Here is a 23016-nt window from a genome sequence, read left to right on the forward strand (position 1 = left end):
CTTACAAATTCGGACAAACTTTGCATTCTATTTAATTGACCGCTACGAGGATTATACGAACCGATTTTATTATCTTTATCATTTTAAGTTACAATAATAACGCATGCAAACTAGGATCAACTGCGATCGGCTGTGAAAATTATCTGCTGAAAGTAAACTTGTAAGTTTGTTCGTCCGAATTTCGCCTTTGCCTTCGTTTTTATGATGTCACGGATTGCGCTGAGCTATTGTGTTATAAACAGTATAGAAGAGCCTTGAAACGTACCTCGAATCAGGGACCGCAATTCTGATTAGGGATTGGGGGAACCAACGATGATTAGGTCATCGACTATCTCTCGTTTTCCCACTGGACTCTGAAGATGACTTCCGCTCAGGTTGTCGACAAGTCGACCTCTCTTGTCTTCCCGGAGTTTTTTAATTCAAGCGACGAAGTCGCGAGAGGTCGACCGTCGTACGCCCAGTAAAAAAAAACAAAGAACAAAACAAAGCGGGCAGCGTGTAACTACCAGGATGACATGTCTCGAATTTCGGGACCAGATCATGTGGTAGGGACTGAAGAACTTTCGGGGATACTTTACTGATCAATACAATAGTACCACGGAGAGCAAGGTTCTAATCTCTTTCGTGATTTAATGTAGAATGATCGTAAACTGCAAATACAATACGAGAGCGAAACTTACTAAATATTTGAATACATTTCATGAAGCACTTAAAATCACTATATAATCTTGAATCAAATTAAAGCTACCACTGTGAAGGGCTAAAAGGTACTCTAGATTCGATTTCTATTAAAACAGATCAATATTTGTATATATACTAAATGGGTTATGAAACTTTGCTAATTAAGAAAACTAATAAAATTGTACTTACATATCGGTCCCGTTTGCCAAGGGCTACGCTTCTTTTGAATTTAACGCACGCAATAATACACTCAAAACACTAGGAAAACTAGGAAAAACTAACTATTATAGAACGATGCTAAATTACTTTTATATGCGCGTGGGGACGCTAAAGAATCAGATTACAAATCAAACACAAACATTAAACAGGAACTAAAAACAAATAATCCAATAAAAAGGGGTTTCGTTGTCTATTACACAGCGGACTTTGCGAAAGTCTAGTCACCACCAACAACAGTCTTTCTCAAGACTACACTCACCTGGACAATCACATTTCACAACAAATATTCTTGTTGCAACCTTGAATGCAGGTGTTTTCAGCCAGATACTGCCGATGAATGATTGGTTTTCCATGAAAATCATTTTTATTTTTTATCGACGAATAGTCAAGTGTAATTCATGTTTTATAGTTTTGTATTATGAGGAAGTTTCTAAATTTAGCCTTACCCCAAAAACTAAATTTGTCGCCAGAAACGTTGCATCATTTCTTTCACGTGGCACATGATTGGCCTCTGGATGTGTATTTCAAAACGACAATAGGCAATAGGCACTCGAGGTTCTCTTGTGCATCCGCGTTGTGTTGTTGATCCACACTCAAAAATGAGATGTCTTCCACTTTTCTTCATATTTTGTTTATGCGTTTTATTAAAACAAGACTTGCACCTTGTGTTGGAACATATACTTCTTGTACTTTTAAACACAATGGCACTATCAACCAATTACCAGGAAATACACTCGCAACTCAATGTGTGCAGCTAAACACTTTATTTTACGATTATACGTTTTGAATAGTAATAGTAATACAGACAAAAGCAATAGTCTTGTAGGCTGCAGAACATTTTAGCTCAAAAAATGTTGACTATCAAAAAATAATGGTTAATATGGTTATACTGCATTCACTGAAAAAATGTTATATAGTGTTTCACTATGATTTTTTTTTTTACAAATGTTAGTTTACTTGTGCAAATCTATGACTAGCAACTGGTAATTATACTACATATATAAAATTAGCAAATCTAGCTTCTGAGAGTTCAATTTCTAAGACTTATAACTGAACAAAAGTATCCATTTTTCTGATGGTTTTTTCTTTGTTTGGGTTTTCTTGCCACCACTGATATTTTTCTTTTATGATGAATTTCTTTCACTTACTTCGTCGTGCCAAGTGGTACATGGTCTTGGTATGTAGAGTCTCCCGGCAGGGATGGCTTTCCAAGAGGGTTGGCCAAACTCTATTCCAATGTATGCTAAAGGGTAGCGTGTCGTGTGATTTCGATCCCGAGTAAGTCTATCTTGTTTTTTATTTAGCATCGATTAGTAGTAATTAATACCGGCAATGCTATTATTCTGCCACAATTTTTACATTGTAAGCATCTGTTTCAAAATAGGTGAATGCGAGATAGAAACGGACCTTCTTGTTGAGGTTGGATTCTCCAACGAGGGGAGGCTGGCATAAATCTGCACGAAATGAGATGGTGAGACCAGCAGCTTTAATTCGTCCAACTTTGCCCGTGCTGATAATGATTCCAGTCAGTCTGCGTAGTTGGCTGGCGTTGGTATCTGGAATGGTACGCTGCTTCCTAACCTCCTTCACACTTTCTCGCTCTAATGTCACAATCTGACCCATTCCTTTTGCCTGTTCCAAGGAAAACTACTGGACGGTCTGCGTGCCTCAAGTTAATCCGACTAGTATCACGGACTAACTTTGAAAGATCATCTCGAGCAGACATTCTTTCATCTTCAAATCGCTGATCTCTACCACCCTCTAGTATTCGAATGCACGTAAAAATGTATCGGTAGAGATATGCCAGAGCCGTCTTTCCTTTATTGCACCAGGCTGCTATCTTGCTTTCTGCTGTCTGCAAATCCACTGGAATATGAGGGGCCACTTTTACCCAAAGGCGCATGGTCAGATCAATCTTTTTGTCGTACTTCAATGCTTCCTCGAGAAGTTGTTTCGACTCTTCTGCAATTTCAGATATTGATTTATTTTTCTCTTTGCACTGATCTAGTTTAATGAGAACGATTTGCCGGTTAATAGGCGCTGTGCTTGCTTTGGATGTTTTCTTGAGCTCTTGAAGATGTTTGATAAGACCTGCTTTATCTTCAACTCTATTGGTGCCAGCACGGTACATCCCAAGCTTAAATAGTTCTCGTCGCAAATCGGGATAGAAAATGCTTTCGGAAACAGATTCCAAAATATCAGAAGTTTCACCTGAAACTCCGTCTATGATCAAGCGATGAGCATTAGGCAGCCTTGAGTACTCAAAGACTCCGCCTTCGTAAATATGATTGATATATCTGTAAACATCACACATCATTCTTACTTGGGGGATGTAAAAATCTTCGGGTTTATCGGAAGAAATGCTGACAGCTCTTGTAAAGGATTTGACTCCTTCTTCGGCCAATGAAATGATTTCCATTAGGTCTGCTTCTATGTCTATCAGGTTTTTAACTTGTCTTTTGTAAACTATACCTCTCATCTGAGTTAGCTGGCTACGGACATTCTTCGACTTTCCCGAAGCAAGTAGAATACCTTCATCAGTATATTGGAGAGCTTCCTTGAAGCCTTCGATTCCCTTTTTAACGCTGTAGTAACGACCAAGATGGACCTTGAAGTATGGATTTTTTGGGTGGATACTGATAGCCTTTTTGAAGAGATTCACCACGTCTTCACTCTCTGGTATGTCTTCCACTAGGGACGAAAAGTGCTTCTGCGTTTTCTCATCAGAAATTCTATTTAGAAGAATTTCACTAGTGATCTCTTCTTCCATGCACGAAACGAACTCTAATGCTTTGTCTGCCAAATTACGCTTCCAATTATCGCGATGAATTTTAAATGGTACAGTTAGCAGCTGGCGTAGTATTTCCATTCCTATAGTGAAGTGGCGAGGTCTCCAGCATCCATCTTCTTCAATAAGAAGCTCAATTGACTCTGGACTTAAAATATCTTCAATTGAATGGAGCTGCCTAGGTTTAAGCTTGAAGATGGGAGCAAGCGCACTCAAAGGCAACTCTTTGCGGGCATACTGATAAGCCATGCTGAGGAAGCATAATGCAGTTCTCTGCGCATCATTGAGTCCTTGCAAACTATCACTTACATACGGCTCCAGTCCCTTGAATCGATCTTCGAAGGCCACCAGCCCATAGTAAAAAGGAATTTGCATTTGACGATCAGCATTCCTCAATTTAGCTAGTTCTGAGGTTTTCAGAGGGCACTGCAAAGTGTACACTTCAACAAAGTTTCTCATTTCTTTTTCTGTCAAGTGTTTTGCCAAAATATTTGCTTCCTTCTTCCTTGGTTCTTTATCACTTATTCTGTCGACTTGGTGGCGGTGAACAATGTGCAGGATTAAACAAGATACCTTTTCATTGGAAAGGTTTCCAAACAAGGCTTGTATGTCATTGTCGTCTGATCCAGAAACATCTTTGATATCTGCAAGTATGATAACAGGAAGCGAACAAAATTTCCATATCTCACTAATAGCCAAAAACGTTTCATAATTTATGGTCTTGAGGCAGACACACGGATAGCGAAGGTGGAAGTCATAAAGAAGCTTCCTGGCTGAAGTGGTTCCTCCCGTCCCTCGTTGATGGAAAAGTGTGTAAGAGGCGGCACCTGCATATCCCAATTCTTCCTCGATGCTATTTTTCAAACGCTCCCATGATTCTCTTTCCACTGCATAATTCATTTCTATTCCGTACCACGAGATCTTCCCTCCTCTGTAGAAATGATAAGCATCATCTTTTCCAAATTCAGGGGTGTTCCCAATAGAGGTATAGAGAACTTCTAGCACCGAATCTACCCATCTCATGGAAGAAGGAAGAGTTGCACAAGTAACATCACCAGTGGTACCGTTGACATTAGCTTTTGGAAGCGAAAAATCCGGATCAACTTGATACAGAGGATTGGAAATCGCAGTGCTATATATGGCTTTGCAAAATTGCGAGATGTTAATGTTCTTACACTGCACACCCCACTCATCAGCAATATCCTCAAGCCTGCTGTCAGCAGTATCTGTTGTGGACAGGATTTTAAGTTGGACTGAATTTTTCCAAGAAGGAGACGCTTGCACCAAGGTTAGAATTTTGCAGAGCACCTTGCAAAGATTCTTATTTTCCTCAGTTGGTTTCCAAATGATAAGAATGGTAATAGGATTGGGATACTTCTTCTTCACGAGATTTAAGATTTCTTGAATCCAGTCTAGATTACCGCCAATATTTATCTCCATTTTTGGTAAACCGTGAAGCAGGATCCACGGAATGCCATTTGGCAAGGTCTGGTTTTGGCTTGTTTCCTTTCCTATCTCCTCCTTAAACGGAGGTATCATTCGGCATGCTGGCTTGCCAATGCTTTGAAGTAAAGGTTCACAGCTCTTTAGATATCCATTTGTGGCACTTTCTCGATCAAAATCGAAAACAGCAGCCCAGTGAACAAGTCCCAGATGAGCAGCCTCCTGTAACTGGTGAGGATCTTCTGGTGATAAGAACAAGACACACTTTTGTCGCTTATCGAAGAGATTTAGATCCTTTACCAAATCAAGACACGAAGGCGCTACATGTCTAGTTAGGACACTGATTAGCTGGTCCGCTGGAGATGGAGAGATTTTACCAGAATTAACTATGATAGTCATGAGCTTGTTCTGCTACCATGTCACACGTAAACCTTTCTTTCCATTCCAAGCGAAGCTTATCTGCAACAGCAAACGTTTCTGCAGTTTTCACGGCTACCTTGTCAATTTCTATTGCCCATATATCAGCATCTTCGTCATCATCCTCGCCTCGCTCCTTCAAGCAACAATGGAACTCTTGGAAATGTTTACGGATCGTGAAGGCAAGACCACTGTGTGCACTGATAACAATCGGAATCCCAATTGCCATGGCGTCTAGGGCGGCAACACCAAATGCTTCTACTTTTGCTGGCGACAAAAAGACCGTAGCACCTTGAATATCAAAGTATGCCTCTTGGCAGTTATTTCCTGGTCGTTCAACCAAATCGACTTGTCTTTTGTCGCACTCTTTCAAAATCTTTGAAGGCGTTTTCGTAGTACTGGAATCTGTGTTTCTGACAATGATTGTAGATCTTCGTGGTCGTTCTTCGTCTCGTTTGCTGGAATTATTAACGGCCATAAGCGCTATTCTCAATCCACTTGCGATTGGTGAGCTGAACTTAGCCGGCACAAAACATCGACACTGGGGCGAAGATATGCGGTTCCTCGTAGTTAGGTCTGGAAGTCCTGGGATGATTTCAATGACGTCCCGATTTATCAAGGCACTCCACTTCTCTGTCAATAAAGTACCAACAGCAGCGGTAAAATCTGCAGACATGGCCAACTCCTCTTCATTTTCACTTTGGTCCAATCGTTGTTTCTTATTTCAGTCTACAAACATTGAAATATGCTGCGTTAGTGTGACGTTGAAAATAGACCATTTAACAGTACTTATGTAAATCTGCTACTAATGCATTTATTGGGTTTGCATCATATATACAACAACAGAGATGAATAACAAAGAAAACAGGTTTTAGGTATAAAATAATCGTTAATAAAATGCTTAAGTAAAATATTGAAAAAAATATGATTAAATAAAAAAAGAAATAAGATGCTTACCTTTTGCGCCAATTTTTCCTTTTTCGTTGCTGAGTCCATTATAATTTTATCATCTTTTACTGCTTGACTCTCTTTTTTAGCGTCCTCTGTCTTATCTCTTAAAGGTTGACCTTCCGGTTCTTCAGCAGTTTGAGGATGGCCTTTTTGTGTGAAGTTTCCAGGAATTTCTCCTTTTTTCTCTACACCATGTTTCTGTTCAACAGGGACTTCTCGTTTTTCTTTTCCATGATACCGTTCTTCATCTAAGAATTCCTGGTTTTTTGCTCCTTCAGTAGTTAGTTCTTGATCTTTTGGAACTTCTTGTCCAGTTTTTTCAGGGTTTTTTTGATGCTCTTCGAGGCTGACTTGTTCAACAGTTGCCGAAGGCTCATTGGTTGATCGATCATCTGTGATTCAATTGATTAAAAAAATAAGATATAAAGTTTTATAGATAATTCGTGACGCTGTACAAATCAGTGTTCAACCAAAGGTTTTAACAAGAACTTCAAGACAACCCCGAAGGCTAAGATATAACTAGCTAAAAACTAATGTGAGCTGCGTCGGTGTTTCTAATGAAACAGTAATGATAAAAATTATATAAAATTATACACCGTCAAAAGATGAAAAAACTTAGTGACGTTTCGGACGCTAGTCCTTCGTCGGAGTAAGAGAGAAAGAAATGGTAGAAAGGAGTGTTTATATGATAGAATAAGACAAAAGAAACCAATAGGAACAAGGTAGGCAAGGAAACAAAAACAAACAATCAAAAGACAAAAGAAAGGGTTAGGTGAAAGCAAAGCGTTCATTAATCCCGTTGGGACTAAGAGTGCCCAATAGGTGAATAAGCCGCATTTAAAAAGCCCTTGTAAGGCTGCTCAATTTTAAAATGTTGGTAATTTGTACTTTGACCAAGTTGCATGACATTTCATACCCCATGTGGTAACAAGCATAAGAAGAGATTAAAGAATTCGGAATGGTGGAAATGCAAGCCACCCTGGATCTTAAATGAACCCACCCAATCAAAAAATCCTTTCTTGAATATGAAAATTTTCCCAGGATAGCCTTGCAGCCCTCACACACCCAACACCAAAAAGATTATTTACTTATGACTGATCATTAGTGATGAAGCTATAGCATTCACCTTTAGATTTTTACTTCTCTACCCCTTCTTTTAAAAAAAACCGCATGCCATTAATGCAGGATGGATAATTCATGTTACCTTTGTCATTAGACAGGCTTTTGGTAGCCTTCTTTTTATCTTTTTGTCTCCTTTTCTTCTCTCTTTTCCTTTTCTGAAAAAAAGTAATTTTATTTTTTATTATTATTACTTAATTATTTACGTTTTATCTAGCCAAACATGTGCCCAGAATCCCAAAGTCTGGTCACATGACGATACTTAGATCCCATTTTATAAGGATTATCTTTGAAAACGGTGAAAAGGCCAGGCTACGAAGTCATGTTGAATGTTTTAGATTTGAATATTTTTTATAAAATAATTGGGATACTACACACGCTATGCTCCTCTCGTGTTCTCCCAACATCCCGCGTGTTTTGATCAGAGTATCAAACACGGAAAACTGTTTTTGATCTGTTAGCCAATCGTTTAATATAGAGTAAAAGCCATGCTTAACGTTGTTCTAATTCATCTCAGCTATAATCTTGCTCATTTTTGGGTCAAGCCGACCAAGCACGCTTGTTTTTTAATCTTTTATAGAATATGACGTCATAAAATACGTAGGCGTGATGACATCATCCCACATATCAGAAAAATATCCTGGCATTTATTTTACAAAAGGACAACATTGACGATGTGACGGCCATCTTGAATCTCAAGGCATTATGGGTTAGTAGTATTATTAAAGTTTCAGAGTGACGCCATTCTTGTACCCAGACCTTTCTCAGTTTGCAAACAAAAATTTGGATTTTTCAGATAAGAAGGGTCTGGTTATGAAAATGAGTACTTGAAACACCATTTATAAAAATCAAAGCAAATACCTGCACTTCATTTTAAATCAATATTAAAATTTCAGTTTTAATTACCTTGGCTGCATCTTCATCTGTTACATCCTTTTTTTGTACCTAATTCGTAGAACAAAAAAAAAAAAGAAACCAATTATATAGGCAAAATAATTATTTTCTTTTATGGAGGTGAACTTGAAATGAAAATATTTGTAATAATTTAATTAATTAATTTGGAACAACTACACAGGATTCTGAATGTCAACATTAATAATTTAATCAAATTTACATAATAGAGTTAAGGAAATTAACTGGTAAAATAAAATATACTAGTCAATGTCTAAATTATAGTCAAATAGACACAAAAGCAGAAAACAATTGAATTAGGGTCTACTAATGTGTATTCGTTAGTCTAACATCTATTTCACAGGTTTAGTGATTTCACTCTAATGACCACTACTATGCATAAAAACATCTAATAAGGTTATTCTAAACACACTAAGTGAATCAAGATCTGAAAATTATTTTGATAACCTCTTTTGCTTTAGTGTTTGACTCCTCCTTGTTGTCCTCCTTGTCCTTGTTGTCCTCCTTGTTGTCCTCCTTGTCCTTGTTGTCCTCCTTGTTGTCCTCCTTGTTGTCCTCCTTGTTGTCCTCCTTGTTGTCCTCCTTGTCCTTGTTGTCCTCCTTATTTATGCTACTGTCTGACAGTACACAAAACGAATAATAATTGTTAATGTTTTTAGTTGCTTACATCATATAGCAATCATCTTAGCAATATTTTTAACGATCACCTTATGCTTCTAACTTTCTAAAACTTTGGACACAATAAATCATTTATTCCAAAGATTTTTGTAAAACTTGAGGTAGTTTCAGATTTCATCTACATTTTCTTTTGGTATATATCCTGTTCTTAGTTTTAAAAAATAACAAGGAAGGAGTATAAAATGTATATCAAAATTTCAAAAATAAAATTAACTAGCTTACAACTAATCTAATGGAGATAAAAAATGTGCTAACTTCATAGAGTAGATGTATGGCTTCCACCGGCCCGTTGCCAATTTTTTGTCCAGATTAAATATATCAGAGGCCATTACAATATAAAATATAAGGCTACTGTCAAAATTTAGAAAATTAAAAAATATGGTAATTACTGCCCACCATCCGGAATAAAATACATACTCATCATTTCTATACTCAGATACTAGAAATATCTAATTGCAAACATAAATTAAAATATTGAAAAAAAATTTTTGTGCGATCGAAATATGTTCAAGCTTTATTTTATAAAGTTTAAAAATATTTTCATAAATACAAAATTTTACACTTGTTTGCAGTCTCACTTAGCCATCGAGCCCACTGATGGCAAAGAAAGGTTTTCTAGTGAAATGTCAAGCAATAAGAACGATAAGACCTTATTCTAAGCTTACTTTCACGAGCTTGAAATTGACTCTGATCGAGATTGTTGGTTTCACTTTCAGTCTGTAATTGACGTGGTCCATTTGGTAAATTTGTACCTTGCTTCGCATCATCATTCGTAGACTGGAAATTTTTTAACATTGAGACAAGATCACCTCTTTTTACAGTTTCAAGTAGATATTCCAGCCAGTCCAAGTTATTTTCACCAAGTCGGTCCGCATTCTGTAGCCCACGAAAAAACGTAAGAATCTCCCTTTTAAGTACAGATTCTGGTTTAATGTCTGGAAGGAACTCGTCAGACAAAAATTTCATCTCCTCCAATTCCTCGCGTGTTATTTCTCGCGCAATGTTGAGCAAAAGCTCTTTGTACCGTGAAGCCATCTTCTCAGTAATGTTATTTTACTGCTACGTACTACATTTTTTTAAGATATGGAGTTTTTTCCGCAAAGAAAAGACAACCAAAGCTATGCCATGGTTGGACACGGCTGACATCTTGCATAGATTCGAATTCTGAGAACTGCTGGTATAGGGGAACCCCCAATTTCGTACGAGATCAGTGGGGAACCCCCTTTCCCGCGCTTTTTAACGAGCAAGCGCATAGGAAAAAAAGTCCCTAGTAGAGTGCATTCAGTCAAACTGTTGAATAGTTGACGTCACCTAGTCTATATATGAGTTCCTTGAAATTTACATTTTTAATAAAAAGTGAATTGATTTCATCATATTTAGGTTATTGATTAGCTGTATAGGCAGTACATAGAGTGCATTCAGTCACTGTTGGATAGTTAGATAAATCTATGTGGTTACAGTAATCAACTTTATTCCAAGAAAAGAATAGAAAAAATATATAACTAAAAAATTCGTGGTATCCTAGCCCGTCTCGTCCCACGAGGCGCTCTTACAACACAATTTGCATACATGATATCCGCATACATTATAAAGCGCGCGAAAATTACAACGAAGACACGACATCGCGGCCCCACAAACGGGCTCTACACATGCGCGTTTGTCCTATGTCTTGGAGTGTCCTTATAACAACAATAATTCAACGTTTATAATGTTCTCTGTGTAATCTTCCTGATTAATCATCTGAACTTGCATCATGCTCCTCCAATAAGCACAGTTTCACAATTGGGCGCTGTAGAGTTCCTTGCGCTGTCTTGACATTTGCCGAGCGTACACGGCCATCTCTTCCTGTAAAGACTTCGGTCACTCTAGCCAGAGGCCATCTGTTACGTGCGATATTATCATCGGCCACAAGGACTAAATCTCCTGGTTTCAAATCTTGCCTTGACGTTAGCCATTTAGATCTTCTCTGTAAATTAGGGAGATACTCTTTAATCCAGCGCTGCCAGTACTGGTTCACGAGATATTGAACCTTTCTCCATCGTCTTCTAGAGAACTTGTCTTCCTTTACAAAGACTCCAGGTGGGAGCTGGGCAGTTCGCTGCATGAGGAAGTGGTTTGGTGTTAATGCTGTAAAATCCTTAGGATCATCCGATACAGCTGTTAAAGGGCGGTTGTTAACAATTGACTCTACTTCAGCAAGTAGTGTTCTTAGCTCAAGATCATTCAGCAATCCATCGCCGACTACAGCCTTCATGTGTTTCTTTGTAATCTGCACCAGTCTTTCCCAGACTCCGGACATGTGTGGTGAAGCAGGAGGCTGGAAGACCCACTTGATTCCCTTCTGCTGTAAGTCCTTCGCGATCCTTTCGTTATTCCACTGAGCAATAGAGTCCTTAAGCTCGTTGTTGGCGCCTACGAAATTAGTTCCTCTGTCGGACCAAATTTCTTTTGGTGGTCCTCTGCGGCTTACAAATTGAAGTAGGATCATAATGAAGTCGTCTGCCTCTAACGAGGGCACGACGTCTAAATAGACCGCTCGCGTATTCAAACAGGTAAATAAGCACCCCCATCTCTTTGCTGTGCCGCGGCCCCATTTGACTGTCATAGGGCCAAACAAATCCACCCCGGCATAAGTAAACGGCGGTTGGTAAGCTTCTACGCGTGTCTTTGGGAGGGGAGCCATAACCTGCTGCATCGGCCGAGCATTCATACGGCGACACTTGATGCATTTTCTGACGGTGTCCTTCACGAGACTCCTTCCCGCGACGATCCAAAACTTTCTTCTCATCTCGTATAGCGTTTGTTCTCTTCCGCCATGGGCTGTTACTTCATGGAAATGGCGAACTATCAGCTCACTCAAGTGATGTCGCTTTGGCAGGATCATGGGATGCCTTTCATCAAACGACAGGTTTTCTGCTGCTTGCAGTCTTCCTCCGACGCGTAATACACCGTCGACTTCTAACGGTCTTAAATCAGCAACTGGGCTTGTCTTCTTCACTTCACCCTTTCTCTTCAGTTCTGACAGCTCATCAGAAAAGCACGTAGTCTGTACACTTCGTACAATGACATTAGTTGCTTCATTAAGTTCTTCAAGTGACAATATACCTGTATTACAGGCAGTCCTTTTACTAGCTATCCATCGACAAAAACGTCTAATCCATGCAACTCGTCGTTGCAGTTTCGACCACGAACTCCATCTGGTTACGATCTCATTCATCAGACGACTGCTATCCTTAGCACTGCTTGAATCCGGAACAGGTTGTTGAATGTCATTCTTCTTGACGCTGACCTGATGAATTTTCACTTCTTTGCGCACTTCCGGATCATCATCAGGAACTTCTTCTACTTTCTTATCAGGCCAGGTGTCTTCCGGCTGCCACAGGAATTCGGGTCCTCTCCACCATCGATGTTGGCTTGATAGTTTCTGGGCTTTCAGCCCTCGCGAGGCGTCATCTGCAGGATTAAGGCGTCCTGGACAGTGTCTCCACTGGTCCGGAGAACTAACTTCGCGTATTTCTGTGACGCGATTAGCGACGTAAGCTTGGAAACGTTTCATTACGTTCTTGATGTATTGTAAGGCCGTCTGAGAATCTGTCCAAAAAATTGCTCTGTTAATCTTGCATGTTAGCTCATCCACCAATATTCTGTATATGCGTACGGATAAGGTTGCTGCTTGTAGCTCAAGTCGAGGTATTGATACTGGCCTTACAGGTGAACTTCTAGATCTTCCGAGCACAAACGAGCATGTGATCAGACCGTTGGCTTGAACAAATCTAAGATAGGCACATGCGCCGTACCCATCTTCTGAAGCATCCGCAAACAGATGCACTGATACATCGACAATATCAGTCTCATTTATCAGGTAAACACGTGGAATCTTGATCCTTGACAGACATGCTAACTCTTGTCTCCATCTATTCCAATGGCGTTGCAAATCCTCCGGAATTGGGTCATCCCAATCCAATTTTAGCTTCCAAAGAGTTTGGATTATTTTCTTGGCTTCTAGCAACACTGGGCACACAAACCCAATGGGGTCATACAATGAGATGATTGCTGACAAGATACCCCTCTTCGTTGGTGGTTTGTCAGGATCTTTGACCTTGAAGAGAAACACGTCTTCTTCCACATTCCAATGTACGCCGAGTGTTCTCTGTATTGGGAGATCGTCAAGATCGAGATCAAGTGTGGGTTTGGCTCTTTCTTCTTCGGGGATCGCCGCCAGCACTTCTCGACAGTTACTCATCCACTTCGTCAATCTGAAACCGGCCTTGCCCAGTAGGGTTGTTATCTCATTCGCCAACATCTTAGCCTCCTTTGGAGTTCCAACTGATTTGACCAAGTCATCAACGTAGAAGTCGTTCTCGATAGCACTTAAAGCTGCCTCACTAGCTTTACCTCTGTTATCCTCGGCGACTCTTTTTAAGCAATAGTTTGCGCAACTAGGCGAGTCCGCTGCTCCGATTATATGAGATGTCATCTGATATTCTGTTGCTTCTTCAAGGCTGCCGTCTTCAAACCAAAGGAATCGTAATGCATCAGCATCTTCAGGTAGGACCCTTATTTGATTAAACATTCCTTCGATGTCTGCAACCAACGCAATGCGCTCTTGCCTGAATCGTAACAAGACACCAAGCAGACTGTTGGATAAATCGGGTCCTTGGTTCAACTGGTTGTTTAACGAAAAGCCATTGTATAGCGCAGCAGCATCGAAGACTACTCGAATCTTATCCTTCTTTTGGGGATGAAATACCGCGTGATGTGGTAAGTACCATGTTTTCTTGCTTCGTAAGCTTGCTTCCTCCTCGGTCAGCTTCCTTGCATAGCCTTTACTTAGTAAATTGTTCATAAAGTCTCTATATTTCTGATGAAAACTCTCGTCGCGTCTGAGTTTCTTCTTCAGCGATTGTAGCCTTGCTTCAGCTAATCCCTTGTTGTCAGGTAACCATGGATCGTTGCTTTTCCACAACATTCCTACTTCGTAGTGGCCGCCCACTACACGCGTTGACTCCTTCAATCTCTTTAGTGACTCTTGATCTTCAATGGACATGGCTTGCCTTGAACTCTTGTTCACGTCTGCATCTTCGAGTCTCAGAAACTGACTCATCTGCTGGTCACATAGTTCACTTCCGTTCTTCACAAAGTTAACGTTAACATGCGAGAAATGAATGTTCGCACTATCTATTGGACCGAGTATCGCCCATCCCAGAGAGGTACGGACTGCATAGGGTTCTCCGTGTCTTCCCGTACGGTGTTCTAGATGTATCTGTGCTTCTGGTACATTCACTCCTATCAGCATCAACACTTGCTTTGCATCGACGTCAGGAACTATTATGTCCTTCAGGTGTGACCATCGTGAAATGTCCTTTGGTCTTGTGGTGTTTATGTTGAGGTTCTCCACTACCTTTACATCCTTTATCTGCACAAAGGTGTCGTACTCTTCGCCGACGCCCTTGACTTTCAGATCGGTTCGCCCAACCTTGACACTAGACTCTCCAGCCAGTGTACTAACAGCTAAGTCATCATAGTTGTTGATCTCTATGTTGAGCTTGTCGGTTATGTCCTTTGAGATAAAGGTTTCCTCACTTCCGGTATCCAAAAGAGCATAAGTGCTGACAGAGTGTCCCTCCTTGCTTAGGACTTGAATTGTTACAACTTGTAATGCAATTCTTCCACTCGAAGACGTGCTTGCATAGTTAGGTGATGGCTTGTTGACCGATGTAGTCTCAGTAGTCTTACTGACGTCCTTGGATTCACTCGTGGTTGTTGATTTACTTGGTGCGCTGCCTGTATCCTTATCCTCCGTTGCCTTGTGCAGCAAAGTATGGTGCGGTAGCTGGCATTCTTTACACCGAAACTTGGATTGACATTGTGCTGCAAAATGTCCCTTTCTCAAACAGTTCAAACAAAGTTCCTTTTGTCTTGCATGGACACATCGTTGTCTTACAGATTTACTAATAAAGTCAGAACAGTTCTCGATCCTGTGTGCTGAACCACATATGTAACACTTCGCTGGAGTTGATTCTGACGTACTCGACGTATTCTTGTTATCCTTGGGTTTACTTCGCTGATTTGGTGATTCTACTTGCGTAGACATTGTTGTTACCCTTGCTCCACTCGACAAGGCAGTGGTTGGTGTAGATCGTCTATTTATCTTAGCTGCTGGCTTTGGGATACTCTTGTAGGACTCGCCAATCCTTCCAAATATCGGATCATTAGCCGCATCGGCTTGCCTTTCTATGAAGTTGACTAAGTTCTTGAGATTAGGAAACTGCCCTCTTTCTCTTATACGTTGGGCTTCGTCTCTCCATTTTACCTGCAGGGAGATCGGTAGTTTGCTCGACATCTTGCTTAGATTGGACATATTCATCTCAGACAGGGCATCCATTGACTTTAGAGTTTCATACAGCGTTCTCGAACGATCGGCAAATTCTTGAAGCCCTTGTCTGTCCGTGCTTGACATGTTCGGTCCGTTTATTAACGTATCGACACAAGATTTGGCTACTATGTGGGGCTGTCCAAACCGTTGTTCTAATAACTTCAGCGCGCTCCTCAAACCGCCTGGCACTCCTTCAAACCCTGCAGCCGCAAGCCTTGCTGGGCCATCCAGGTACTGCAGCAATCTCGACATCTTCTGTACCTCAGAGATATTTTGGGATTCGACCATTTCGTGAAAGCGTGCCTTGAATCTGAAATATTCCTGCGGTTCACCAGAAAACTTGACAACATCTAGTGGCGGTAAGTTGGAGCGTGTCACGATAGAATCAATTCCTGAGGTAATTCTTTCTATCACGGTTTCTGTAGCGCTTGGTGGCATAGATTGATAGGTCACCTTGGCGGGTGTGGTGCTAAACCATGTCGGGGTATATGGGGTGGCGCTGACGTTTAAGTTAGACTCAGTGTTCTCTGGTTGCGTTCGCGCAGGAGTAGATGAGTAAATTGGTGATGCTTGGATTGATACACTCCTTGTGTTTAACGTCGAACTTGGTTCGTTAATCTTCGGCTCGGGATTCTGCGGCTCTGTTTGTCCGGAAACTTGAACGGTCTGCTTCGATGCACTTCCTGCGTTTGATGCTGAGTGCTCAACTCTCTTAGTTTGCAGTGTTTCCAACTCGTACTCGGCTTTATTATCGGGTGATTGCTCTTCTTGCTTGGTTTCGTTGATGTTTGTAGTCGTGTCACGTGACTCGTCTTGTTCCGGTCCGGTCTTCACTGCGCTCTTACTGCCCTGCTGGTGCCTTTCTTCGTCGTCACTCTCTGACGTGTAGAAGTCTTCTTTAGTTCTCGCTAACACTCGACGAAAAAATGGATTTGTCATGTAGGCAAACATATAGACAAATATATGGGCAAATATCATATTTGACTAATAGTAAACAATATTTGCCCAATGACTGTATATGATATGTACCTACACATTTATCCCATGGGCACAGATGGCAAAGTCCGTATGGCCCAGTAAAATCCCAAACGGCAAATATATAGCAGATATCATATCATCCATACATTTACCCGGTAGTAAATGTGAATGCTCATTTGATATGTGCACGTATTTGCCCAGCCCGTATATGTGTTTTATGTCTTACGTATACCCTGTGTTTCCCCAGGCCGTATATGTGATTCATGCCTTACATATACCCTGTATTTTCCCAGGCCGTATATGTGATTAATGCCTTACATTTACCCTGTCTTTGCCCAGGCCGTATATGTGATTAATGCCTTACATATACCCTGTATTTTCCCAGGCCGTATATGTGATTTATGCCTTACATATACCCTGTCTTTGCCCAGGCCGTATATGTGATTTATGCCTTACATATAACCTGTCTTTGCCCAGGCCGTATATGTGATTTATGCCTTACATATACCCTGTGTTTCCCCAGGCCGTATATGTGATTTATGCCTTACATATAACCTGTGTTTGCCCAGGCCGTATATGTGATTTATGCCTTACGTATACCCTGTCTTTGCCCAGGTCGTATATGTGATTAATGCCTTACATATACCCTGTCTTTGCCCAGGCGGTATATGTGATTAATGCCTTACATATACCCTGTATTTTTCCAGGCCGTATATGTGATTTATGCCTTACATATACCATGCGATATGCTCTGACCGTATATGTGATTAATGCCCCCTTAATGCCTCAGATGTACCAGCGCGTCTTAGCCATATTTGCTCAGTTGAATTATGCTCATCATATTTGCTAAATTTAACTATATTATCAGTCTTCAGCTATTGTCACTTATGGCAGGCCAAAAAAAATAGAAACGATATATGTCGTGACAACCACCTCATACTTTAAACATAGCTAACCTATACTAAGAAGCAGGAAAAAAGACATAAATCATACTGAAACATTTTTATTGTGAATTTCCTTTTCTTGACGACTGATTAACTATGAACAATTTGTTAACTACAACTAATTGAAAATGCTAGTTCTGTAAATTAATTACAGGTGTTTGTTTCATCTTGTGACAGAATTTGTGAAAGGAGATCATAATATATTTAGTTGTCAATCGATCTGTGGCTTATGTACGATTCTTTTTAGATATTCTGTAGTAGTACACTTCATTTATAACTGCAAAAACTTAATTAAGGACACCGAACGTGGTTGGGTTTCTACGAGTTTTATGAATTAAATCTTGTGTCACTGTTCCTCCGTTCCTTTGGCCTGATTTCTAGGGTTTTCCTTCTTCTTTCGATTATTTGAACATTATACTTGTTTACTTTAAGAAATCCAAAGGTCAATAGGCTTAAATAGCCGCTGCTATACCGTTTGACCTTTGGATTTCTTCAAGTAAACGAGTATAACGTTCAAGTAATCGAAAGAAGAACGAAAACCCTAGAAATCAGGCCAAAGGAACGGAGGAACAGTGACACAAGATTTAATTCATAAAACTCGTAGAAACCCCAACCACGTTCGGTGTCCCAGTGCCCTTGATTTGATAAAAACCTTTAGGCTCTCAATGCCCATTCGGGACCTCCAGATGGCCTTGGGCGTCTTGACGGCTCCCCGATTTTCCGCTTCAAAAGCATGGTGAGACTGCGCTCTGACAGCCTCCTTTTTGCCTTTCGGTCCATGCTTTCCATGAACTGATTAGCTAGGGGGCTTCTCCATGGCAGAGGGTGTTTTATTAAAACTTTACTCTGCTTAGTAGGGCCCCCTTCGTTATTAGAGCCACTGTCCGCTGTATCGTCATCAGCCTGGTCATCCGCCTCTGACATCGACTCCTCTGATGACATATACTCCAGTTTCATAATTGCCTTGACTTTCTCTTTGTCCCCTGGTGATAGCGAGGTTGACAAGTCCGCTGCCTTGGATCTGGATTTTAGGAGCTAAAAGAAAAAAGAAAAAAAACCACCGTCAGTCAAAGTTTCTTATTAAACAAAGTCATAATCGTTGCAAATTCAGTTTACTCACATTTTGTTTTCTTTGTGTTTTCCGCTGCATCTTTTGATGCCTTCCAAGGGCCCCTGAACGCTCTCTTTTGTTTCTCTTTCTTCTCGTCAGAAAGTGACTTTTAAGGGCAGCTGAAATTATATCAAGTACCCATATATTAAAACTTGAGACAAAATTTGTTAGAAATTTTGGCATTTGGCCGACAATTACTCCTTTAGCATCCATTTGTTTTTGCTTTGTTTTGTTTTGTTTCGGTTTTTTTTTTTTTTTTTTTTTTTTTTTTTTTTTTTTTTCATGTTATTTTATTTCAAACTGCTTCCCCTCCCTTCGGCATTTGAATATTTCTAAAAGGATTTCGTTACCCCCCTCCCCCCCCCCCCCGACCACCACCACCCTTTGTCCTCACCCCTCCCCCCCGGGTTAACTTTGATAGGTGCATAAGGCCTTTCGCACTTCGTAATATAAAATTCATAAATACTTTCTAACTCGACGGCAGAGACATCCTTATGAACATTCAGAACTCTATCCCTTATTGCGTTATTAATATGTTCGTTGACGTCATCTCTGAAACTAATTAGGAAATGGCATATTTGAGTGGTAAGTGGAAACTTAATATGGAAAGAAACTATGGATGATTCAGACAAGATCATTTTTATTAAATTTTCATACTTACGCTTTAGTAAAATCCCATATAAGAGGGTTTTCTTCCCTGTCCCGTAATTTCTTTGCTACCAAGCGTACTTCAGACTGTAATAACATAATATAATTCATTAAAATCATAAGATGTACCTTAAGTTATTCTTAGACATAGTAATAATGTTTTCATTATTTGTATGGCTGTGATTGTATAATATTGGGAAAAAAATCGAAATCAAATCAATTCCTTTACAAAAAAGGAAATTATCATTATCATTCAGTGTCTTGTTATTGGAAATCAATAATAAAGTTTGGTAGCATTAACCACTACCATGGCGGGTTTCCCGCCAATTTTAGCATTGCATAAATTATACCGCTGCATAATTATACCAACTACTCTTCGCGCCAAGAATTCCCAGTAAAATTATCAATAAAAATAGCTTGCTTTTTTAAATATTGCCACTTTACTTACTGCAACAGCCTTTGAGACAGTAATCTTGGTCTTGCTGTTGTCCTTGTTCTGCTGGCTTTCTTTTAAGGCGGCTAGTATTTGGCGGTTTTGTGCTTGCAGTTCTTTAAACTGTTTCACAATCGTTTCGAAATTTGAAGAAATTTCTTCTTTTTCGCTGTCGGGGTCAACGTTCTCATTCTCGCTTGTTGCTTGCAATAGGCGATTTCTGTGTTCTCTTAGCACATCCTCGTTACCACCAGGGACAGAGGGAATAAGTATGTTAAGCCTTTGAGAATTGGCGCCATTTTCAGTATGTCTACTGGTACTGCTTGTACTGGTAGTTGCAGTAACAGAATGGATTGGCATTGGGCGTCCTGGTAAAGGTGTAGATGTTCTTCCCATTTTTTGATCGCGACGAATGAACGCAATTTATAAGCAAAGATATAGAATGTGCGGGAAACTAGATGACCGACAGAGTTTGTTACCTGTTTGTGACCAAAAGGCGAATGAACGAATAAGCACATCCACCGAACAAATCTACCCCCTATCTATCACGGCGTATCACGTGACTTGTGATGACATATACGTTCATATAATGAAGTCTAATAATAAAAAAAGGAATAACTGTCTTATAAAAATGCTGAAGTTGTATCCAGGATTCATGTTAAGTAATATATTTATTATCTTAAAGCTATTTGCTCCATTTTATAAAGTTATGAAATTTTTTCTAAAGCCTAGATTCACGAAATATCATTGCAATAAACTTGATTAGCTTCTAGCTCTAAAACCATCGTACCATTATCTGCCGCCAACAGTGACAGCTCTAAGGAAAAGGGCGCGGTAATAAAGATCCGGCGTGCTTTTGTCCAGTGGCATGTGGTTGATGGACGTGGAACTTTATTACGCTGGAATATGGCTGTTAGCCATTCAAAATGCTTGGATTTTGAGTAATTATCCCAATGATACACACCGTCTTTTTAATTATATAGTTCTGGAAAACAAAATGTCTTCTGCGATGTCAAAGCGTTATCATTGCTTTCATTGTAACGAAGATTTACATTACAGAGTATTTTGCCGTCACAAAGAAGAATTTTATGATCCTTTAACAAATCAATGGCAATTACAGCGGAATGACGACGAAGACTCAAATGATAGTATTTTCACTCACGAGATTGACGGCCAGAACGACACTTCTTCTAATGACTACAGCGAGATAAACGTTTTGGACCAAACTGATCAAGACTCCTCTGATGTGCCAAATACAAACCAACCATCAAGTGACGAATTCTTACCAGCTACTTCACAAAAAGGTATTGATGTTATACGTTTATTTGATGATTAGATTATATAATCTTTAAATGTTAAAGTCAAACTGCATAGATAAAAGACTGAATCTTTAACAAGCGGCTGATTTGCACATGATCTAGCTCCCCTATTGGATTTACTACCAAGCATTAGTGTTATTGAAGCGAGATTAAGTTAGAGGTACAAATGATTCTTTTCTATTTCTATCTTAGCCTCGTTTTCACCGTTACTTTTAAGAAGGGTGCATTATTAAGTAATCGGCTTATGGTTGCCATTAAAACCTCAGTGTTCATTCAGAAAGGTTCATTCAAAGAGTTTATAAAATCATAGCTAGAGATAACTCATTTAAAACGCCAAAAAGAATTTACTATGTTCAAATGGATATTGCTGTACATTTTTGTCTCCAAATCAATTCATGACTGTGGTCATCCTGAGATAGCATGGTATCCGGCAAAACATGTTTGTCAAGTTAGAGAAATACAATTATAAGTAATTTATTTAATATGTCTCTTGGGTTTTTTATTTTCGATTTATCATTTTTCTTTCACGAATTATAAATTGTTGTTTTGCTGACTTAGAAATTTATATTTTATTTTCAATGGAAATCATTTATTTTCAGAGCAAAATTTGGGTCAAAATTATACATTTAGGGACCGGTCATTATTTAAGTTGGAGGTAGGGGGGGGGGGGGGTGGAGGAGAAATTGTCAGTGACGCAAAAAAATTTCAAGGCCCCCCCTTTGAAGGCATCCAAGTTTATCGAAAACCCCCCATGGATTGTAGTAAAAAATTTAAAAATTTTCCCTAAAAGTCATTTTTAAATTTCAAGACTTTCACTAGCAAAAATTTCAGGCCCCCCCCCCAATTTTTTCTCCCCCCCCCCCCCCCCCCAACTTAAATAATGACCGGTCCCTTAGCCCATGAGGTTTTTTTTACTGACATTTTTTTTTCTAGTATTATAATGGTTTCAGACTTTATCTTATACTATGTTGCAGTTATACAATGCCGAATGAATAAAATACATCGTATTTGCTTATGTTTAAAGGAGACGGAATAAATAACTTTGAGGAAGAAGATCAAGTGTTTTGGGATGACAAGTTGGACAGTGAATCTGACCATGAAGAGATAAGAGGAAATGAAAGAAGGAGATTGGTTGAAACTTGGGATATTGATATCGAAGACGTAGAAAGAGATTTTGAACAATCTAGTGCAGAAATAAGCGTTGCCGTCGAAGCAAGTTCCCGAGTGACCCTTATTAACTGGATTGCCTTGTTTGTGTGCTTTTGGTCTGCATACTTTTCTGTACCAGACCGAGGCATTGATATTCTCCTCGCCTTTTTTAAAGCGATTTTTGAGGTTTTGTGTGAGCTTTCGCCAATCATTTTCCCAACCGCAGTATTGGTTTTCCCGAGCTCCTTCAAACTCTTGAAAAATTATCTTTCTTTTAAAGATAAGCATTCAAAGTATGTTGTTTGTCCGAAATGCGACACCCTATACCGTTTTCAAGACTGCATAACAACAAGATTCGGGCGTGTCATTGCTAAACCATGTTCTCACATTGCTTTTCCGAATCACCGTCAATTGTTTCGCCGCACACCTTGTGGAGCGGAATTGCTTAAGGAAATTCGTTTGAAAAATGGACAGACAAAATTGTACCCACATAAAGTTTATTGTTATAAAAGCATCAGAGACACTCTAACTCACTTTATTAAGCGACCAGACTTTGTACAAAAATGTGAGATTTGGAGAAATCGGAATGTACCGGACGATATTTTAGTTGATATTTACGATGGCCAAGTGTGGAAAGATTGGCAATATTTTAACGGCACTCCTTTCCTTGCCCAGCCTAATAATTATGCTTTTATGCTGAATGTTGACTGGTTTCAGCCTTTTAAGCACAGTGTCTATAGCGTTGGAGTCATATATATGGTCCTCCTAAATCTTCCGAGAAAAGAAAGGTACAAAGAGGAAAACGTAATAATAGTTGGGGTAATACCTGGTCCACACGAGCCCAAATTGA

At 39.7% G+C, this 23016-nt stretch overlaps 5 protein-coding genes across 5 annotated transcripts; 1 reads left to right on the top strand and 4 right to left on the bottom strand.

Moving 5' to 3' along the window:
* Nucleotides 1-1637: 1637 nt before the first annotated feature.
* On the bottom strand, nucleotides 1638-10516 carry LOC116292547 (uncharacterized). Its single transcript, XM_089033634.1, is given in 8 exon segments — nucleotides 1638-2529; nucleotides 2531-5528; nucleotides 5530-6266; nucleotides 6506-6891; nucleotides 7704-7776; nucleotides 8525-8563; nucleotides 8978-9147; nucleotides 9874-10516. Coding segments are annotated over 8 exon segments (5064 nt in total). The 5' UTR covers nucleotides 10244-10516; the 3' UTR covers nucleotides 1638-2238.
* Nucleotides 10517-10940: 424 nt separating this feature from the next.
* LOC148908933 (uncharacterized) lies at nucleotides 10941-16523 on the bottom strand. Its single transcript, XM_089033636.1, has one exon. The coding sequence runs from the start codon at nucleotides 16521-16523 to the stop codon at nucleotides 10941-10943; it is 5583 nt and encodes a 1860-aa protein (XP_088889762.1).
* Nucleotides 16524-17936: 1413 nt separating this feature from the next.
* Nucleotides 17937-18840, bottom strand: LOC148908934 (uncharacterized). The gene is made up of 2 exons (XM_089034610.1): nucleotides 18627-18840; nucleotides 17937-18541 (listed from the first exon to the last, which is right to left on the bottom strand). Exons 1-2 carry the CDS (start codon nucleotides 18828-18830, stop codon nucleotides 18161-18163), a joined length of 585 nt encoding a protein of 194 aa, XP_088890736.1. The 5' UTR covers nucleotides 18831-18840; the 3' UTR covers nucleotides 17937-18160.
* Nucleotides 18841-19025: 185 nt separating this feature from the next.
* Nucleotides 19026-20432, bottom strand: LOC148908935 (uncharacterized). Its single transcript, XM_089033640.1, has 4 exons — nucleotides 19714-20432; nucleotides 19279-19352; nucleotides 19092-19175; nucleotides 19026-19029 (listed from the first exon to the last, which is right to left on the bottom strand). Exons 1-4 carry the CDS (start codon nucleotides 20092-20094, stop codon nucleotides 19026-19028), a joined length of 543 nt encoding a protein of 180 aa, XP_088889766.1. The 5' UTR covers nucleotides 20095-20432.
* Nucleotides 20433-20566: 134 nt separating this feature from the next.
* Nucleotides 20567-23016, top strand: LOC148908936 (uncharacterized). Its single transcript, XM_089033641.1, has 3 exons — nucleotides 20567-21002; nucleotides 22042-22954; nucleotides 23007-23016. The coding sequence occupies exons 1-3, from the start codon at nucleotides 20567-20569 to the stop codon at nucleotides 23014-23016; spliced, it is 1359 nt and encodes a 452-aa protein (XP_088889767.1).

Source organism: Actinia tenebrosa, unplaced genomic scaffold (genome assembly GCF_029948245.1).
Source record: "Actinia tenebrosa isolate PJP-AT-01 unplaced genomic scaffold, QUT_ActTen_1.0 PGA_scaffold2__45_contigs__length_23673736, whole genome shotgun sequence".
In the NCBI taxonomy this organism is placed as follows: domain Eukaryota; kingdom Metazoa; phylum Cnidaria; class Anthozoa; order Actiniaria; family Actiniidae; genus Actinia; species Actinia tenebrosa.